This window comes from Puma concolor, chromosome B1 (genome assembly GCF_028749965.1).
Source record: "Puma concolor isolate L17-30 chromosome B1, mPumCon1.1.hap2, whole genome shotgun sequence".
Taxonomy (NCBI): Eukaryota; Metazoa; Chordata; class Mammalia; order Carnivora; family Felidae; genus Puma; species Puma concolor.
The window spans coordinates 69,935,280-69,953,483 of NC_141670.1; the positions used below are offsets into that span (position 1 = coordinate 69,935,280).

General features: G+C 37.7%; 2 protein-coding genes across 13 annotated transcripts in view; one reads left to right on the forward strand and one right to left on the reverse strand.

Moving 5' to 3' along the window:
• Positions 1-18,204, forward strand: part of CB1H4orf46 (chromosome B1 C4orf46 homolog) — a 95,412-nt gene that overhangs the window by 15,999 nt on the left and 61,209 nt on the right. The window lies entirely within an intron of this gene.
• Positions 1-18,204, reverse strand: part of RXFP1 (relaxin family peptide receptor 1) — a 123,100-nt gene that overhangs the window by 5,472 nt on the left and 99,424 nt on the right. For 8 of the 10 annotated variants that reach the window (XM_086703983.1, XM_086703980.1, XM_086703982.1 and 5 more), the window contains 6 exons: positions 12,858-12,929; positions 8,968-9,039; positions 5,732-5,803; positions 4,819-4,890; positions 2,826-3,055; positions 353-763 (listed from right to left, as the gene is read on the reverse strand). In XM_086703983.1, coding sequence (XP_086560109.1) covers positions 353-763; positions 2,826-3,055; positions 4,819-4,890; positions 5,732-5,803; positions 8,968-9,039; positions 12,858-12,929 — 929 coding nt within the window. The remainder of the gene's footprint in view (positions 1-352; positions 764-2,825; positions 3,056-4,818; positions 4,891-5,731; positions 5,804-8,967; positions 9,040-12,857; positions 12,930-18,204) is intronic. The other 2 variants (XM_086703979.1, XM_086703977.1) reach the window with 2 other exon arrangements.

Here is an 18,204-nt window from a genome sequence, read left to right on the forward strand (position 1 = left end):
TTTTCAAGCCAAAGACTTGTGTGGGTGGCTACTTTGAGTTTATTTATCTTATAAGGGCAAAGAGTTAAATATATATTTTGTTTAGTATTATTAGGGTGAATGCATGAACTATAAGTATTTACTGTTTTGTCTTTTATTAAGGAGCATGTTGGAATTTATATAAGAAAGTGGTAATTCAGGGGGAAAAAATCCCTTTAGGGGATTCTGACAGAATCCATCCCCAATGTTGATGAGAAAAACTGGCTAGAAGTTCTGAAATAAAAATGTATAAACATTAGAAGAAATAATGAGATTGAAAATGTGATTTATTCTAATATTTGAATGAAAGGGCTTCTAATACACAGTTTCTTACCGAGAAAAATTGCCACGGAGTAAATCTGAGCTCCAGTACTTTCTGTGTCTTCTGAATGAAGAGGGAAGCACACGCCATTGGTGCCATAGTAGTTTTTGAAAAATTCCTTATTGGTCAATGGAATGAAAGCCACGATAAACCCAGTCATCCAAATGAGAATCAGAACTGTAATTGTTCTGCATTTTTTAGGTCTTAAACATCTAAAAGGATAGACAATGCAGATATATTTTTCCAGTGTCAGAAATGTTAGAAGTAACACTGATACTTCTGTGGATAGAATGGCCAAAGATCCTACAATCTGACAGTGAATGCTCTCCATCCACAGCTGCGCGTGCTTGTTGTATTCTCCACGAAACTTGAGGTCGAAGGCTCCAATGACAAACAAATATATTCCCATTAGGCAGTCAGCACCTATAGGATCAGTAAATGTTGCGAATTTAGAGAAATAAGTAAGTATAATAGAATTAATGACAAACAGTAATATTTTTAGTATTAGCAAAAAATACCTAATTTACTTCTATTTTGGGGTGAGGTAATTTTTTTTAATGTTTATTTATGTATTTTGGGAGAGAGAATCCCAAGCAAGCTCCATACTGTCAGCACAGAACCCAAGTAGGGCTTGAACCCGTGAACCCCAAGATCATGACCTGAGCCTGAAGTCAGATGCTCAACTGACTGAGCCACCCAGGTGCCCTTTGGGGGGAGGTAATTTTTATTCTAACAATTTGTTTATGGATAAGGACCTTTTCATCAGCTCTATTCAATACGTACTCTTATAGCACCATCTACAGTTAATTATGTAATCATTTCTCTGTTTTTGTTTTTGTTTTTGTTTTGTTTTTTGTTTTTGTTTTTTCTAATTTTCAAGTCTGTGTGAGCAGGGATATTGTGTATTTTGTTTTCCATTCTGGTCCCATTACCTAGAAGTGTTGAGTAAATGAATTAAATGCAATTATGTTGAGCGTTTGATTAGGGACCAATATGGGGATGTTGTTATTTGGATCCCCTCTTCCAGTGAAATGCTCCCAGCTTAACATGCTAGGGATATCATCCAAAATCCTAGAGAAAGTAATTCAGAAATTGCTGTGATAGACTAATGACTATGAATTTCGGGGTCTATAATTTAGAAGAAAGGAATAATTAAGAAGTGCTCTGTAGTCAGTATAATTTTGGAGGGCTTAAGTTATTTACCCAGAGCTGGTCTAAGCAAACCTGTTCTCTCTGATTCTCTCTTCCATTTTTACATCTTTCTCTGTCTCTTTTTAGGCTTTCCCATCCCCCAAATCAGTTGTCAATGTGATGCACTACTTGGTGATTTTGCTTTTTAAATGAACATTTCATGTCAGAGAGTAGGTGAGATTTTTTTTGACTTTATAAGCATTCTATACAAACCTTCCAAAAATCACATCACTGTATAAATCATAAGGCTGGCCCTAATCCTTAAATATTGCTGTGATATTCTAGCCTTCACCAGGGAAATTTAGCATACTCAAAATTTTGTAGTTAATGATACAACGTAGTAAACAATTTCTGAGTTCTATTTCTTAGATAGCTTGCAGTGAAAAAAACAATTAGATATTAGACTTTGAATGAGGCTGGGGGTAAGACATGGACAGCATGCGTAAAGTAGAACATTGTATAGATTGATACTCACTGGAGAAAATATGGACCACTTGACCCACGCTATAAAAAACCTGAGGACTGGTCTTGCTTATTTTTCTTTGTAGTCCTCACTTAACATAATACCTCGCAATCACATTTCAAAAACTTAAAAATATTTAATTCTACCTAAAAACATTTTATTATTTAAATATTTCAAATTATGGGGGTGCCTGGGTGGCTCAGTCAGTTAAGCATCTGACTTCGGCTCAGGTCATGATCTTACGGTTCATAGGTTTGAGCTCCACATCGAGCTCTGTGCTGACCGCTCAGAGCCTGGAACCTGCTTCAGATTCTGTGTCTCCCTCTCTCTCTCTGCTCCTCCCTGACTAGTGCTCTGTCTCTCTCTCAAACATAAATGTTAAAAAAATTCTTTTAAATATTTCAAATAATGAATGGAAAAGATTTTAGTAGCTCAGAGACCAGAAAAACAGCCATCAGTTAAGTCAATGTCTATATCTGGACATGCAAACAAAACGGTAAATACACCTCTGGATGTAAAAATTAAAGGTTGCCATTTTATTCACAGTAAAATATTTTACCTGCTTTAACAAAATGTCTTCAGAGAAGAAAACCAATGAATGACAGCTTCTTTAATATGTATAAGGTAATTGAATTTTCTTGTTTTAAAAACGTGTTTTCTTCTCACTAAAGGAATTTCATTTTCATTGCAACGAATGTGAACACAATATATAAGCAAAAAGGAGAAAGACTTAAAATCTCATAATTGCACCACTCTTTTTACTCATTTTTGAATAGCAGTGCTTTCATATATTGCAAAAGTGTAATTCCTCTTCAACCAGGAAATACTCACAGCAGAGAGAAATGATTGACATGGCATGCAGTCTGTTCTCAGACCTGATATAAGGTCTCATACAAATGACAAAGACGTTTCCAAAGCATGTGACTGCAGATACAACCCAGACAAATACTCTCTGAATAATGCTTGCCAAGAGGTTCTCGAGAGATGAGATCCCATCAGTGTTTGGTTTACAGCTGCGAACATGTGGTGCATACCCACAGTACTGGAATTTCTTAAAATATCTGATGAACAAAGCGAGAGTACAAGAAGAATTTACATTTAATTCAGTGCCATTATACATTAATATTTCTTTCCTACATTTTCTCAATAGAAAGAAAATATCTTAATATGAGACTCACAGGAATGTAAAACATTAAGGACACTAAGTGAACTTGATTTCACTGTAAAAGAGTTTGAGGGTCAGAGCAGCAAGTGGCCATCATGAATATACAAGTGTTAGGCGTGTCTTGAAACATAAACAAGCCGTTAGCATGTGATCAAGAGAATTAAAGGAAACTTTTATTGCATTTTTAGTGTTTAGTACAGGTGAGTGCATTGTTACACAGCTCCTATTGTTGCTGAAACCAGTTTGGCCCTCCGGGGAAGAGACAGCCATATGCTTTCTCCTTTATGCTTCCATGGCTTTTCTACTATATAGTTATGTGATCTGTAACTACGTGTTAACATGCTTATCTCTCAACCAGATTTTGGTACCTAGATGAGTGTTCAGTAAGTTTTGTTGAGTTAATTCTTTCATTAATACACTAATCTTACTGATAAAGTCGATCAATAATTATGACTGTTACCACCAACACCAACACCACGTATTCAGCATCTTCGTATCAGGAATAAATTCTCCAGTCAACTCCATGGGACAGGTATTAACATCACCATAGGAGGAGATGAATATTCAATGGAGGCAAATTATTTGCTGTGAAATTTCTAATAAATGTAGAAATTGAAGTTCAAATCTAATTAGAGCTTTAGAGTACATAGCTCTAAAGCTATGTACTCTGGCAAAAGAATAGAAATGATCTTTATAGTATAGACAGCTGTAGCAATACAAGATAAAAGCATGTCAATCACAGTATATTGTCCTATTGTTTAACCCTTCCTTCCTGAGTCCCTTAGATCTGATATGGTTTCTGCCCCAATTCAGGTTTATTCCTTGAGTTGTTTCTTGGGTTTTGTGAGCTACACCATTTTCTCCCAATAAACTATGTTTGGCTTACTTTAGTCAGAGTGTTTTATGTTGTGTGCAACCAAAGAAACTTTTAAAAGCATCCTCTGTGAGGAGTTAGGAAAAACAAAAAGAATGTCCCGTGTGAGATTTAAAACATAAGCGAAATTATAGAGTGGTGACATGACACTTTGTAAATTATTGAGAATTAATTACCCTGGCATGGAGATCATTCTCATATCTGCTGTAAGATTGCATTCAATTAAAGAAAATGTTCCCAAAGCATGGAATCAATGGTACTATAATACACACTGTTTGAATAAAAGATTTTTCAAAGTTTACCAGTTTATCCATACACACTTGCTCCAATCATGTCCTAACATTGGAGGCAATTTTTACTGAGGAGGATTTCTCCATACTGTCCTCCATTTACAGCAATTGTTTATTTATAGTTATTTTGTGTTGCTTATGTAAATTCTTATTTTTTTCATCTGGTAGCACTTATACCATGTGTGCAAATTACTAGCTCCTCAGGCAAACATCAATATGTATGAATGGTGTCAGTGCTGAGGAGAGCTTATAGGAATGGGTGGGTTCCGTCCACACTCATGTTCTCTGACATTAAAAAAATCACCTTTGATTCTACCAAACCATGGAACAGTAAAAATCATCCCACCCCATAGCAACACATTAAGAATAATATTGTTTAGGCAAATTAGAAAATTTGATAGATTGGATGCATTGGGTATGGATATATTAGCATAGTGCACATGGAAACATAAAAGATTAAAATCAAGGTGAAAAACAAGGAAAACATCTGCTTACATGTGAGAGAGATTCATTAGAGGTCTAAACATCCTTTGTTGGATATTTGAAATTTCAATTCCTTCTAGGCTGCTAAAAATACCAAATTAATTATCAAAATAACATGTTATAAGGGTGTAATAAAATGACTTTTTGTGATAGACAATTAATAAGATACTGTCAGTCAACACTGATTGTGAACCAAACATTCATCCTCAGCCTGCCCTACACACTTACTTCCCCAACTCCTTTCTGATTCTAGCATTTATACACATATATCTCTTCTATTTGAAGTTTTAGATCCTTGTAGATCATAACACAATGCTTTGTGTATAGTAACTACTCAATAAATATTTGTAGAATAAATGAACAAACATCTTTTAGACAACGTTATAATAGCAGAGGAGTTTTACATTTTGAAATTTTTCTAATAATTCTTAAATAACAATTTTTTTTCTAGTAAGATGCCATCTAACTGAGGGACATTTAAATTAAATTAACTGAGACATCTTTTAGAGGCAATTGTTAGACCATAAAAGATTTTTTTGTGTGTGGTGTAAATAATGATTTATATAAGAGAATATTGCATCTTTGGCTAAAAGTAGCTATAATAAATTCTTAGATACCAGTGCTAGTAGAGAAATAGATATGCAGAGATGCCTTCAGAGGATCAAAATAAATGATCCAATATAAACTCCTGGTGATTACAGCAAAATATAAAATCATTACCTAATTCTTAGTTTATAAACATGTAAGATAAAACTAACAGCTACCTGTTGGTTTATGGTGAGCACTCACATGGTTTGGTGGCACTTAACTAACATCCTGGAAAAGCGCTTCTGATTTGAAAGATTCTACAAATCTTACAGAATTTATTAGTCAGTATATAAATAATGATTTCATCATAAAACTATCCCCATAGGTATATACTTACAGAGACTTGAGTTTGACAAGATAATCAAATTGATTTGCTTGAATTTTCTGGATTGGGTTATAGGAAAGATTCCTGTTTTTTAAAAAAAGGCAGCAGTAGGTCATTTCTAGAAACTTCTTAAGCAAAGAGAAAATGTATCTCGACTTTGGTACCAAAAAAAAAAACAAAAAAACCAAAAAAAAAAACCAAGAAAACAAGTGTAGTAATAGCACTTGCCTTACAGAGCTCATTAAATATTTACAGAAATTAATGGAGATAAAACACTTAGAATAGTGCCTGGCTCTTAGGATTTTGTTAGTGTAGAGAGGGAGCTAATACAACATAAGAATGGAAGTGAACTAGTCAAGAAATGGCTCTCACCAACGAAGTGATAGGGTACCCTGAGAGAAACCACACATACCTCACATTTTGCCTAGGTTCTCATTTAGTTAAATGAAAACACAATCTCATTTTGTCAAAAATTGAATTAATAGAATTACCCTGAATACTTTTTCCAATAAATCTTATTCCAAAGAGTGATGTTTGTTCTAATGATTTGTGAGGCATGAAATGAACAGTGAAAGGCTAGAGCTGGGAACAAAGAGATATAGACCGGAATGACAGTGCAGCTGAATTCTGATGGAAAAAATTTCATAATCCTTTTTGAAAAAAACAAAAAACAAACAAGAAGCATTGAAACAAGAATCATTGATTAAAGGGGCTTCTCAGGGCAAATTCTTTTAGAAATTTATTCTAGATTAGACCATTAGTTAAATGGAGGAGCTATTGGGGAGTGGTGATTGCAGAAAGAAGGAAAGAGAGGAAGAAAGACAAATGAAAACTGAGTTGTATAAAGGAACAAAGTGAACTCAACAGTCTAGGACTAGAAGGAAATTATCTGAACACAATACAGGCTGTCTATGCAAACCCCACAGCTAATATCATGCTTAATGGTAAAAGCCTGAAATTTTTTCCTCCCAAATCAGTAACCAGACCAGGATAATCCATTTTTCTTCTATTTAACGTAGTACTGGAAGCCCTAGTCAGAGTAATTAGGCAAGGGAAAAACAGGGCATTCAAAATGGAAAGGGAGAAGTAAAATTATTTCTGTTTGCAGATGATATGAAACCATGTGTAGAAAACTCTAAAGCTTGCATGCTCGTGCACACGCGTGCGCGCGCACACACACACACACACACACACAACTGTTGGAACTTATAATAAAGTTCAGGAAAGTTGCCAAATGCAAAACCATCACACAAAAATTGAATGTGTTTCTTTACCCTAACAATGAACAATCCAAAAAAGGAATTCAAAAGATAATTCCATTTACAATAGCATTGAAAGAATAAAATACTTAGGAATAAACTTAACCAAAGAAGTGAAAGACTTGACTTTGAAAGTACAGTGTTGCAGAAACAAATTTACAAAGATACCAGTAAATGGAAAGACATTCTATGTTTATGGATTAGAAGACTTAATGTTGTGAAGATGTCAATACTCCCCAAAGTGACCCACAGATTCAGTGCAATCTCTATCAAAATCCTAATATATTTTGTAGAGATAGAAAAATCCATTCTGAAATTTGCATGAAATCTCAAGGGACCTTGAATAGCTAAAGCAACTTTGAAAAAGAAGAACAAAATCGGAGGCTTCACACTTCCTAATTTCAAAACTTATTATAAAGCTACAGTAATCAGAACAATGTGGTACCGTTACAAAGACAGGCATACAGACCAGTGCAGTAGGATAGAGAGCACAGGGATAAACCCTTGTATATACGGTCAAGTGATTTTCAACAAGTGCACCAAGACTATTTAATGGGAAAAGGACAGTCTTCAACAAATGGTGCTGGGAAAACCAGATAGCTATTCACATACAAAAGAATGAACTTAGAACCATACCTTACATCATGTATAAAATTAACTAAAAATGGATGAAAGACCTAAATATAAAAGCTAGAACTATAAAACTCTTACAAGAAAACATAGGGGAAAAGCTTCAGGGCATTGGATTAAGCATTATTCTTGTATATGACACCAAAAGCATAGGCAACAACAACAACAAAACAGAAAAATTGGACTACATCTAAATTAAAAACTTCAGTGTGTCAAAGGAGACCATCAACAGAGTGGAGAGGCAATTTACAGAATATAGAAGAAAGTATTTGTAAATCATATATTAAAAAGGATTTAATATCTAAAATACATAAAGAATTCCTATAATTCAACACCAAAAAACAACCCAATTTAAAAAATAGGCAAAAGACTTGAATAGACATTTCTTCGAAGAAGATATATGGCCAATAAGTCCATGAAAAGGTGCTCAGCATCACTAACCATTAGGGAAATGAAAATCAAAACCGCAATGAGATATCATTTCACATCCATTAGGATGGCTATTATCCAAAAAAGTGTTGTTGAAGATGTAGAGAAATTGGAATTCTTGTGCACTACTAGTGGGAATGTAAAATGGTGTAGCTGCTTGGAAAACAGTATGTTGTTTCCTTAAAAAATTAAAAATAGAATTACCGTATGATCCAGCAATTTTACTTCTGGGGCTATATACTGAAAAGGATTGAAAGAAAGGTCTCAAACAGGGATTTGTACACCCATGTTCATAGCAGTATTATTCACAATAGCTAAAAGGTGGGAGGAACTCAAGTATCCATGAATGGGTGAATGAATAAACACAATGTTTATGTTTATATGTGTATATATGTGTGTATCTCTCTCTCTCTCTCTCTTTGTGTATATTCATATATATATACATACACACACACACACACACAGACACACACACACACATAATGAATTATTTAGAATAGTATTATTACTAATTAATGCTATTATTCAGAGTAATAACCAGAAATTCTGACACATGCTACAACAAGTATGAACCTTGAAGACATTATATTAAGTGAAATTAGCCAGTCACAAAAGCTTAAATATTGAATGATTCCACCTAATGGGTACCTACAGTAGTCAAATTAATAAATACAGAAGAGAGATGTCAGTCAGGGGAGGTGATGGGGAAATATTGTTTTATAGGTATGGAGTATCAGTTTGGGAGGATGAAAAAGTTCTGGAGATGGAAGTGATAGTTGTATAACAATATGAATGTACATAATGCCACTGAACTGTACATTTAAAAATGGTTAAATTGGTAAATTTTATGTTACAGATATTATTACAATTTAAAAAATAAAAGAAATTAAAAATAGAGAAATGAAGTGACAAAATTAGTATCAGTCTTACAATTGTGAGAGCTCCTTCAGATCCTTAAATACTTGCGGTGGAAGATTTTCAATCTTATTACTTCCTAAATCCCTAGAGAAATAATTGCAACCATGTCATATTATTTTCTTAAGACTTTATTGATTGTACTGCAATTTGTTAGGGAACCATTATACAACTTTAAACAGTGCTATTAGTGAGTTATATTAATTACCAGAAGTCTAAACGTTTTAAAAAAGGAGTATAACAAGAAAATATAAGAATAACCCATTTTGGGGGCGCCTGGGTGGCTCAGTCGGTTAAGCGTCCGACTTCGGCTCAGGTCACGATCTCATGGTCCATGAGTTCGAGCCCCGCGTCAGGCTCTGGGCTGATGGCTCAGAGCCTGGAGCCTGCTTCCGATTCTGTGTCTCCCTCTCTCTCTGCCCCTCCCCCGTTCATGCTCTGTCTCTCTCTGTCTCAAAAATAAAAAAATAAACGTTAAAAAAAATATTTGAAGAATAACCCATTTCGTAACTTTTTCAGAGACAAATGCTTGATGGTATTTGATCTTATCCCAACAGATCCAATTTTCTAATTTAATTAATATATGTGTTGTGCCTCTTTTCCCCTTTCCTTCATTCCCTTCAACCTTTTGCGTTGGAGCAGTAGTATAATTTGGAGCCTTAATTTTTTCATTTGCTTGGGTTTATTATGATTACCAAATGGAAGTGGATTCTTGTGGGGGCAAGCATCTTTCACAGGTGACATGCATGGGATCTCATATGCTCTTGGGGCAGGATACTTTGGGTGTATGTGTAGAAGTTAGGCTGCCTAGCATAGTATGACCTTGTAGCTTAGTATGACCTTGTAAGAATGGTTTTTTTTGTCTTATTTTATTTTTTAAATTTATTTATTTTGAGAGAGAGAGAAAGCAGGCAGGGGATAGGCACGGAGAGAGAGAGAGAGAGAGAGAGAGAGAGAGAGAATCCCAAGCAGGCTCCACACCGTGAGCGCAGAGCCAATGTGGGGCTCAAACTCACGAACTGTGAGATGATGATCTGAGCCGAAACCAAGAGTTAGATGCTCAACTGACTGAGCCACCCAGAAGCCCCTGTAAGAAGGGTTGTGAAGGTAACAGATCTTGTGGTAGCTTTGGTGGTGGCAGCACTCATGAAAAAGGTTCAGATTCTTCTAAACAAGATAACATTTCAATAGGTTTTAGTTCTCCAAAGTGATCAAGAGATGCTAAGATAAAGCCTAACCACTTTCCCTACCCATCTCCAAATTCTATTAGTTCCACAAGGAAAAGTAGGAGAATGTATGTATTTGTTACATGAGTTGGAGTGCTTATAAATCAAAAGTGAGATTATTCAACCTTGAAGGGCATGATAGTTTTAGATTTGAGGTTCTTTAAAACTTATTGATTGATTGATATTTTTGAGAGATAGAGAAACAGAGTGCTCATGGGGGAGGGGCAGGAGAGAGGGAGACATAGAATCTGAAGGAGGCTTCAGGCTCTGAGCTGTCAGCACAAAGCCCAACTTGGGGCTAGAACTCACAAACTGTGAGATCAGGACCTGAGCTGAGGTCGGCTCCTTAACTGACTGAGCCACCCAGGTGCCCCTAGAACCACCCATTTTAAACTATTGCCTCTTAGAAAACATACCATTTTCATCCTTGGAAATCGGATTTTTCAAGCCAGTGTTTAATATGGGATTCAGCAGGCTTTTGGTAGGACTAATGATTTGCCTTGGTTATTCTCTCTGCAGGTTTTCTTGCTCATTCCTTTGCCCCTGAACCTGGATTAGCACTGGTTATGGACTTCACTGTTTGTGTTTCATGTTCCCTGCTGGTTATTGATACTCACATAGAACCTGCACCTTAATGTCACCATGAAAGTTAGGATTTGGAGAATTGCTTTCTTTTTTTTTATAAAAATTTTTTTTTTAATGTTTATTCATTTTTGAGAGACAGAGAGAGACAGAGCATGAGCGGGGAAGGGGCAGAGAGAGAGGGAGACGCAGAATCCAAAGCAGGCTCCAGGCTCTGAGCTGTCAGCACAGAGCCCGATGTGGGGCTCGAACTCACAAACTGTGAGATCATGACCTGAGCTGAAGTTGGGCGCTCAACTGACGGAGCCACCCAGGCGCCCCTGGAGAACTGCTTTCTGATACTCACACAGTGGTTGCAAGTAGGATAAAACAAGGAAAAGTATGGATCCCATGACTAACTTGTATTTTAATACCTAGATAATAACTTTGGATCACCTGTTTGCACGTCTCCTTAGTATTGAGAATAAAATAATTTCCTATTTACTGATGATGTGGTTCAGTTGCCAAATACCAAGAGTTGTTACAAAACTTGCTTGGGTCTAATACCTATTGAGATTTTCTTGCACATTTAGTGAATGATTGCTACTGCCTACCAAAAAATGTTTCAGGCTAATTGTTATGAAAAAATTGGGGGTTTCAATGGCTTGTTTATTGATGTTTTCAAGCAGAATGCGGCATATAAATTACCTCCATCTGTCTCAGTATGTAGGTAAGGTATCCAGAGAAACATTCTAGTTTACATTCTTTAGTTTTTTTATGGAAAAGTTTTAATACTTAATGTTCTGCCCAGCTTATTGTCAAAACATGTTGATGTGTCCACAATCCAGATTCTTTCCAGAAAACACAAAACCAAACTACAGCTGACCCTTGAACAATGTGGAGGTTAGGGGTGCTGACCGCCTTACCCCTATGCAGTTGAAAGTCCACATATAACTTTTGACTTCCCCAGAACTTAACTACTAATAGCCTACTGTTGCCCAGAGGCCTTACTGATAACATAAACAGTGAATTAACACATATTTTGTATGTTATATGTCTTATATACTGTATTCTTTCAATAAAGGAAGTTAGAAAAAAATAAAGTGTTATTAAGAAAGTCATAAGGAAGAGAACATACATTTACAGTTCTGTGCTGTATTTACTGAAAAAAATCCAGGTACAAGTGGACCATCACAGTTCAGACCTATGTTGTTTAAGGGTCAACCGTAGTTGTTAGCTCAAACTTCAGCAAAAATCCAATTGAGAAAATTAATACTAAAACATAAAAAAATTGTCCGAAGAACACGGACTTCATCCATTGCTCAATATATATTTTATTCTGACAATCAGCTACTATGTGCTTGGGCCACAAAGCTTTGGTTTATCAGAGAGTTGTTTTTAATACTCTTTGGAATTCTGTCATTGATCTTAAAAAAGGGACATTATAAATAGCTGATTCAACTTATGTCTCTCTTCCATTATTATAGGCTGGGATGTTATCCAAGGATGTCTGATTTCTTTTGGATCCAAGATTATCTTTTGTTTCTAGAATTAGCAAAGTATGTCTTTTTGTTTTAAGGTCTCTGAATCCTAACTCTTTAGGAAACTTAAAAACAAATGTGCTGTTCCTCTCTAGCAATGGGACAGAGGATGTAATTTATTTATTAATTTTACCCTGACTTTATTATTTAGCTATGTTTCCTTTATCTCCTTTTCCTTAGGGCACCTTGGTGGCTGAGTCAGTGAAGCATCTGACTCCAGCTCAGGTCGTTATCTCGTGGTTTGTGAGTTCGAGCCCTGCATCTGGCTTGCTGATGTCAGCATAGACCCCGCTTCGGATCATATGTCCTCCTCTGTCTCTGCCCGTCCCTTGCTCATGCTGTCTCTCTCAAAAATAAAAAAAAACAAAATCTCATTTTCCTCAATACTTATTTTATATATATTTTAAAGTGTATTTTTCTAAGCTGTCTGAGTTCATTTATGGTTCAAAGTGTATACAGATAATGCTAGGAAAAGAGATAAATATTTCTCAAATGTATAAAAGCATATATATGTAACAAGTGTGAACTAAAACAATAGAAAGAAAAGTCTTATCAATATATGCATAATCAAACTTACAATTCATCTAGCTTTTGTAGAGGTGCAAAAGTATTTTCACTTAGATGGTTAATTTTGTTTTTCCTCATTACCCTGAAAGTAAAAAGAAAAATATGTTGTAGCTCTTTGAGGTAAGTGATAAATGAGTTTTTGGAGAGAGGATTGACAGCCTAAAAAAAGGAAATAATTATATATAGTGATTTGCACATCAAGTATCTTGTAGTATGAGAAATTACCCAGTCTTGTTTTAGTCTTAAATTTCTCAAAATTTTTAATGATGAAAAAAAATTATTTGATTTTTTAAGTGAGGTAGGGAAGAATTCTGCAAGGGAGTTAGTGAAAACTTCAACGCTTGAGAAAACAGACTGAATATCATGCAACCGAGAGCACAGGGAGCTGTTATAGAACTGCCTCTTCTCCAGCCTGTATCGCATGTCTAACAGAATACCCTGCACACGAGCACTCACACACATTGGAGTTGATGTGATTTAGAGTGGAGTTACCTAAGGAAGTGTAATCTAAGCTGGACCAATTCAGAAGATCTCTAGTTTGGGATGTTGAATCAGACTGTATATAATTCTTGACCAGTTCATTTCTATCTATCTTTCTATCTTTCTTTCTTTCTTTCTTTCTTTCTTTCTTTCTTTCTTTCTTTCAAGTTTATTTATTTTTGAGAGAGAGACAGAGTACAAGCAGGGGAGGTGCAGAGAGAGACAGAGAGAGAGAGAGAGAGCGGGAGGGAGACACAGAATCCAAAGCAGGCTCCAGGCTCTGAGCTATCAGCACAGAGCCCGATGCAGGGCTCAAACCCTCAAACTGTGAGATCATGACTTGAGCTGAAGTTGGATGCTTAACAGACTGAGCCACCCAGGCACCCCTTGATTCATTTCTGCACTGATCTTATGTGTTCTGAACGTTTCCAATTCTTTAAACATTGTGAGGCACGACCCTGGAGGTTGGTCTTGTCCCATCCTAAAGTATTTATTTCCTTTCAGCTCTCCAAACCATTTTCATCTCCTGCCAGGATCTCTAGACCAGAAAAGAGCAAGCACCTGCCAAGAGGAAATTCACAAATGATATCTTCACAAAGAGGCTTCTTTAAAAACAAATACAAGTAGAACAACAAAGAAGTTGTAAGTTTTTCAAGTATCTATTTGGTCTATGGCCTTTAGTTGCAATTTGGTTTCCCTTGGGCAGTTAGTAGGAACTGTTTTTTGCATGACTGATATAGAAGCATCCTGCACCGGAAGACTGCTGAGCTCATTGCACAAGAGTTCAAACATCTCAGTGACCTGAACCCATTGGAATGGGGGGAGCATACTGGAGAAAAAGTTATTGTATCAGTGGTAACTATTGCATTGCCTGTACACAGGGGTCCTAGTATTTTGGTTTCTAGTATGGATTTCTAGATGGATTCTAGTGTGGTTTCCAGACGGATTCTAGTATAATGGTTTTCAAACTTTTCCCATGGTAACTACACTTAAAAAAATGCATTTTACGTTGGGACACGACAAACACCCACACGAGCCAAGATTTATAAAACAATACATTTAATGACCCAAATTGTGCTACTACATTTTTACCCAATTCAATTCAACTTTCATTAAAAAAGCTAATCAGGAGGTACCATATTGCTTTCATCATCCACTTGTGAGTTTGAACCCACAGTTTGAAAAACACTGATCTGAGAAACTGTAAATGAGGCAGTTGTGTTTTCATATCGCAAGACACATCAGCATCCTTCACTTTCATGGGAAAAGCCATGTGAATTTAAAATAGGCCAATAGGGGCGCTTGGGTGGCTTAGCTCTTTAAGTGTCTGATTCGGCTCAGGTCACTATCTCACATTCTATGAGTTCGAGCCTAGCATCTGGCTCTGTGCTGACAGCTCAGAGCCTGGAGCTGATTCAGATTCTGTGTCTCCCTCTCTCTCTGCCCCTCTGCCATGAGCACTCTGTCCCTTTCTCTCTCTCAAAAGTAAATAAACATTAAAATAAATAAATAAGGAGGTGGAGGAGGAAGATGGCGGCGTAGGAGGACGCTGGGCTCACCGCGCGTCCTGCTGATCACTTAGATTCCACCTACACCTGCCTAAATAACCCAGAAAACCACCAGAGGATTAGCAGAACGGAGTCGCCGGAGCCAAGCGCAGACGAGAGGCCCACGGAAGAGGGTAGGAAGGGCGGCGAGGCGGTGCGCGCTCCACGGACTGGCGGGAGGGAGCCGGGGCGGAGGGGCGGCTCGCCGGCCAAGCAGAGCCCCCGAGTCTGGCTTGCAAAAAGCGGAGGGGCCTGACGGACTGTGTTCCAACAGCAAGCGCGACTTAGCGTCTGGGAAGTCATAAGTTAACAGCTCTGCTCAGAAAGCGGGAAGGCTGGAGGACAAAGGGAAGGAGAGCTGCTGAGCCCCCGGACGACAGAGCTCAGTTTGGTGGGGAACAAAGGCGCTCGCCAGCGCCATCTTCCCCGCCCATCCCCCAGCCAAAATCCCAAAGAGCACCAGTTCCTGCCAGGGAACTTACTCGCTCCACGCAAACACCCAACTCTGCGCTTCTGCGGAGCCAAACCTCCGGCAGCGGATCTGACTCCCTCTTGCTGCCACAGGGCCCCTCCTGAAGTGGATCACCTAAGGAGAAGCAAGCTAAGCCTGCCCCTCCTGCCCCTGTGCACCTTGCCTACCCACCCCAGCTAAGACGCCAGATCCCCAGCATCACAAGCCTGGCAGTGTGCAAGTAGCCCAGACAGACCACCCCACCCAACAGTGAATCCCGCCCCTAGGAGAGGGGAAGAGAAGGCACGCACCAGTCTGACTGTGGCCCCAGCGGTGGGCTGGGAGCAGACATCAGGTCTGACTGCGGCTCCGCCCACCAACTCCAGTTATACACCACAGCACAGGGGAAGTGCCCTGCAGGTCCTCACCAAGCCAGGGACTATCCAAAATGACCAAGCGGAAGAATTCCCCTCAGAAGAATCTCCAGGAAATAACAACAGCTAATGAGCTGATCAAAAAGGATTTAAATAATATAACAGAAAGTGAATTTAGAATAATAGTCATAAAATTAATCGCTGGGCTTGAAAACAGTATAGCTGACAGCAGAGAATCTCTTGCTACAGAGATCAAGGGACTAAGGAACAGTCACGAGGAGCTGAAAAACGCTTTAAACGAAATGCATAACAAAATGGAAACCACCACGGCTCGGATTGAAGAGGCAGAGGAGAGAATAGGTGAACTAGAAGATAAAGTTATGGAAAAAGAGGAAGCTGAGAAAAAGAGGGATAAAAAAATCCAGGAATATGAGGGGAAAATTAGAGAACTAAGTGATACACTAAAAAGAAATAATATACGCATCATTGGTATCCCAGAGGAGGAAGAGAGAGGGAAAGGTGCTGAAGGGGTACTTGAAGAAATAATAGCTGAGAACTTCCCTGAAGTGGGGAAGGAAAAAGGCATTGAAATCCAAGAGGCACAGAGAACTCCCTTCAGACGTAACTTGAATCGATCTTCTGCACGACATATCATAGTGAAACTGGCAAAATACAAGGATAAAGAGAAAATTCTGAAAGCAGCAAGGGGTAAACGTGCCCTCACATATAAAGGGAGACCTATAAGACTCGTGACTGATCTCTCTTTTGAAACTTGGCAGGCCAGAAAGAATTGGCACGAGATTTTCAGTGTGCTAGACAGAAAAAATATGCAGCCGAGAATCCTTTATCCAGCAAGTCTGTCATTTAGAATAGAAGGAGAGATAAAGGTCTTCCCAAACAAACAAAAACTGAAGGAATTTGTCACCACTAAACCAGCCCTACAAGAGATCCTAAGGGGGACCCTGTGAGACAAAGTACCAGAGACATCACTACAAGCATAAAACATACAGACATCACAATGACTCTAAACCCATATCTTTCTATAATAACACTGAATGTAAATGGACTAAATGCGCCAACCAAAAGACATAGGGTATCAGAATGGATAAAAAAACAAGACCCATCTATTTGCTGTCTACAAGAGACTCATTTTAGACCTGAGGACACCTTTAGATTGAGAGTGAGGGGATGGAGAACTATTTATCATGCTACTGGAAGCCAAAAGAAAGCTGGAGTAGCCATCCTTATATCAGACAAACTAGACTTTAAATTAAAGGCTGTAACAAGAGATGAAGAAGGACATTATATAATAGTGACAGGGTCTATCCATCAGGAAGAGCTAACAATTATAAATGTCTATGCGCCGAATACCGGAGCGCCCAAATATATAAAACAATTACTCATAAACACAAGCAACCTTATTGATAAGAATGTGGTAATTGCAGGGGACTTTAACACCCCACTTACAGAAATGGATAGATCATCTAGACACACGATCAATAAAGAAACAAGGGCCCTGAATGAGACATTGGATCAGATGGACTTGACAGATATATTTAGAACTCTGCATCCCAAAGCAACAGAATATACTTTCTTCTCGAGTGCACATGGAACATTCTCCAAGATAGATCATATACTGGGTCACAAAACAGCCCTTCATAAGTTTACAAGAATTGAAATCATACCATGCATACTTTCAGACCACAACGCTATGAAGCTTGAAATCAACCACAGAAAAAAGTCTGGAAAACCTCCAAAAGCATGGAGGTTAAAGAACACCCTACTAACGAATGAGTGGGTCAACCAGGCAATTAGAGAAGAAATTAAAAAATATATGGAAACAAACGAAAATGAAAATACAACAATCCAAACGCTTTGGGACGCAGCGAAGGCAGTCCTGAGAGGAAAATACATTGCAATCCAGGCCTATCTCAAGAAACAAGAAAAATCCCAAATACAAAATCTAACAGCACACCTAAAGGAAATAGAAGCAGAACAGCAAAGGCAGCCTAAACCCAGCAGAAGAAGAGAAATAATAAAGATCAGAGCAGAAATAAACAATATAGAATCTAAAAAAACTGTAGAGCAGATCAATGAAACCAAGAGTTGGTTTTTTGAAAAAATAAACAAAATTGACAAACCTCTAGCCAGGCTTCTCAAAAAGAAAAGGGAGATGACCCAAATAGATAAAATCATGAATGAAAATGGAATTATTACAACCAATCCCTCAGAGATACAAACAATTATCAGGGAATACTATGAAAAATTATATGCCAACAAATTGGACAACCTAGAAGAAATGGACAAATTCCTGAACACCCACACTCTTCCAAAACTCAATCAGGAGGAAATAGAAAGCTTGAACAGACCCATCACCAGCGAAGAAATTGAATCGGTTATCAAAAATCTCCCAACAAATAAGAGTCCAGGACCAGATGGCTTCCCAGGGGAGTTCTACCAGACGTTTAAAGCAGAGATAATACCTATCCTTCTCAAGCTATTCCA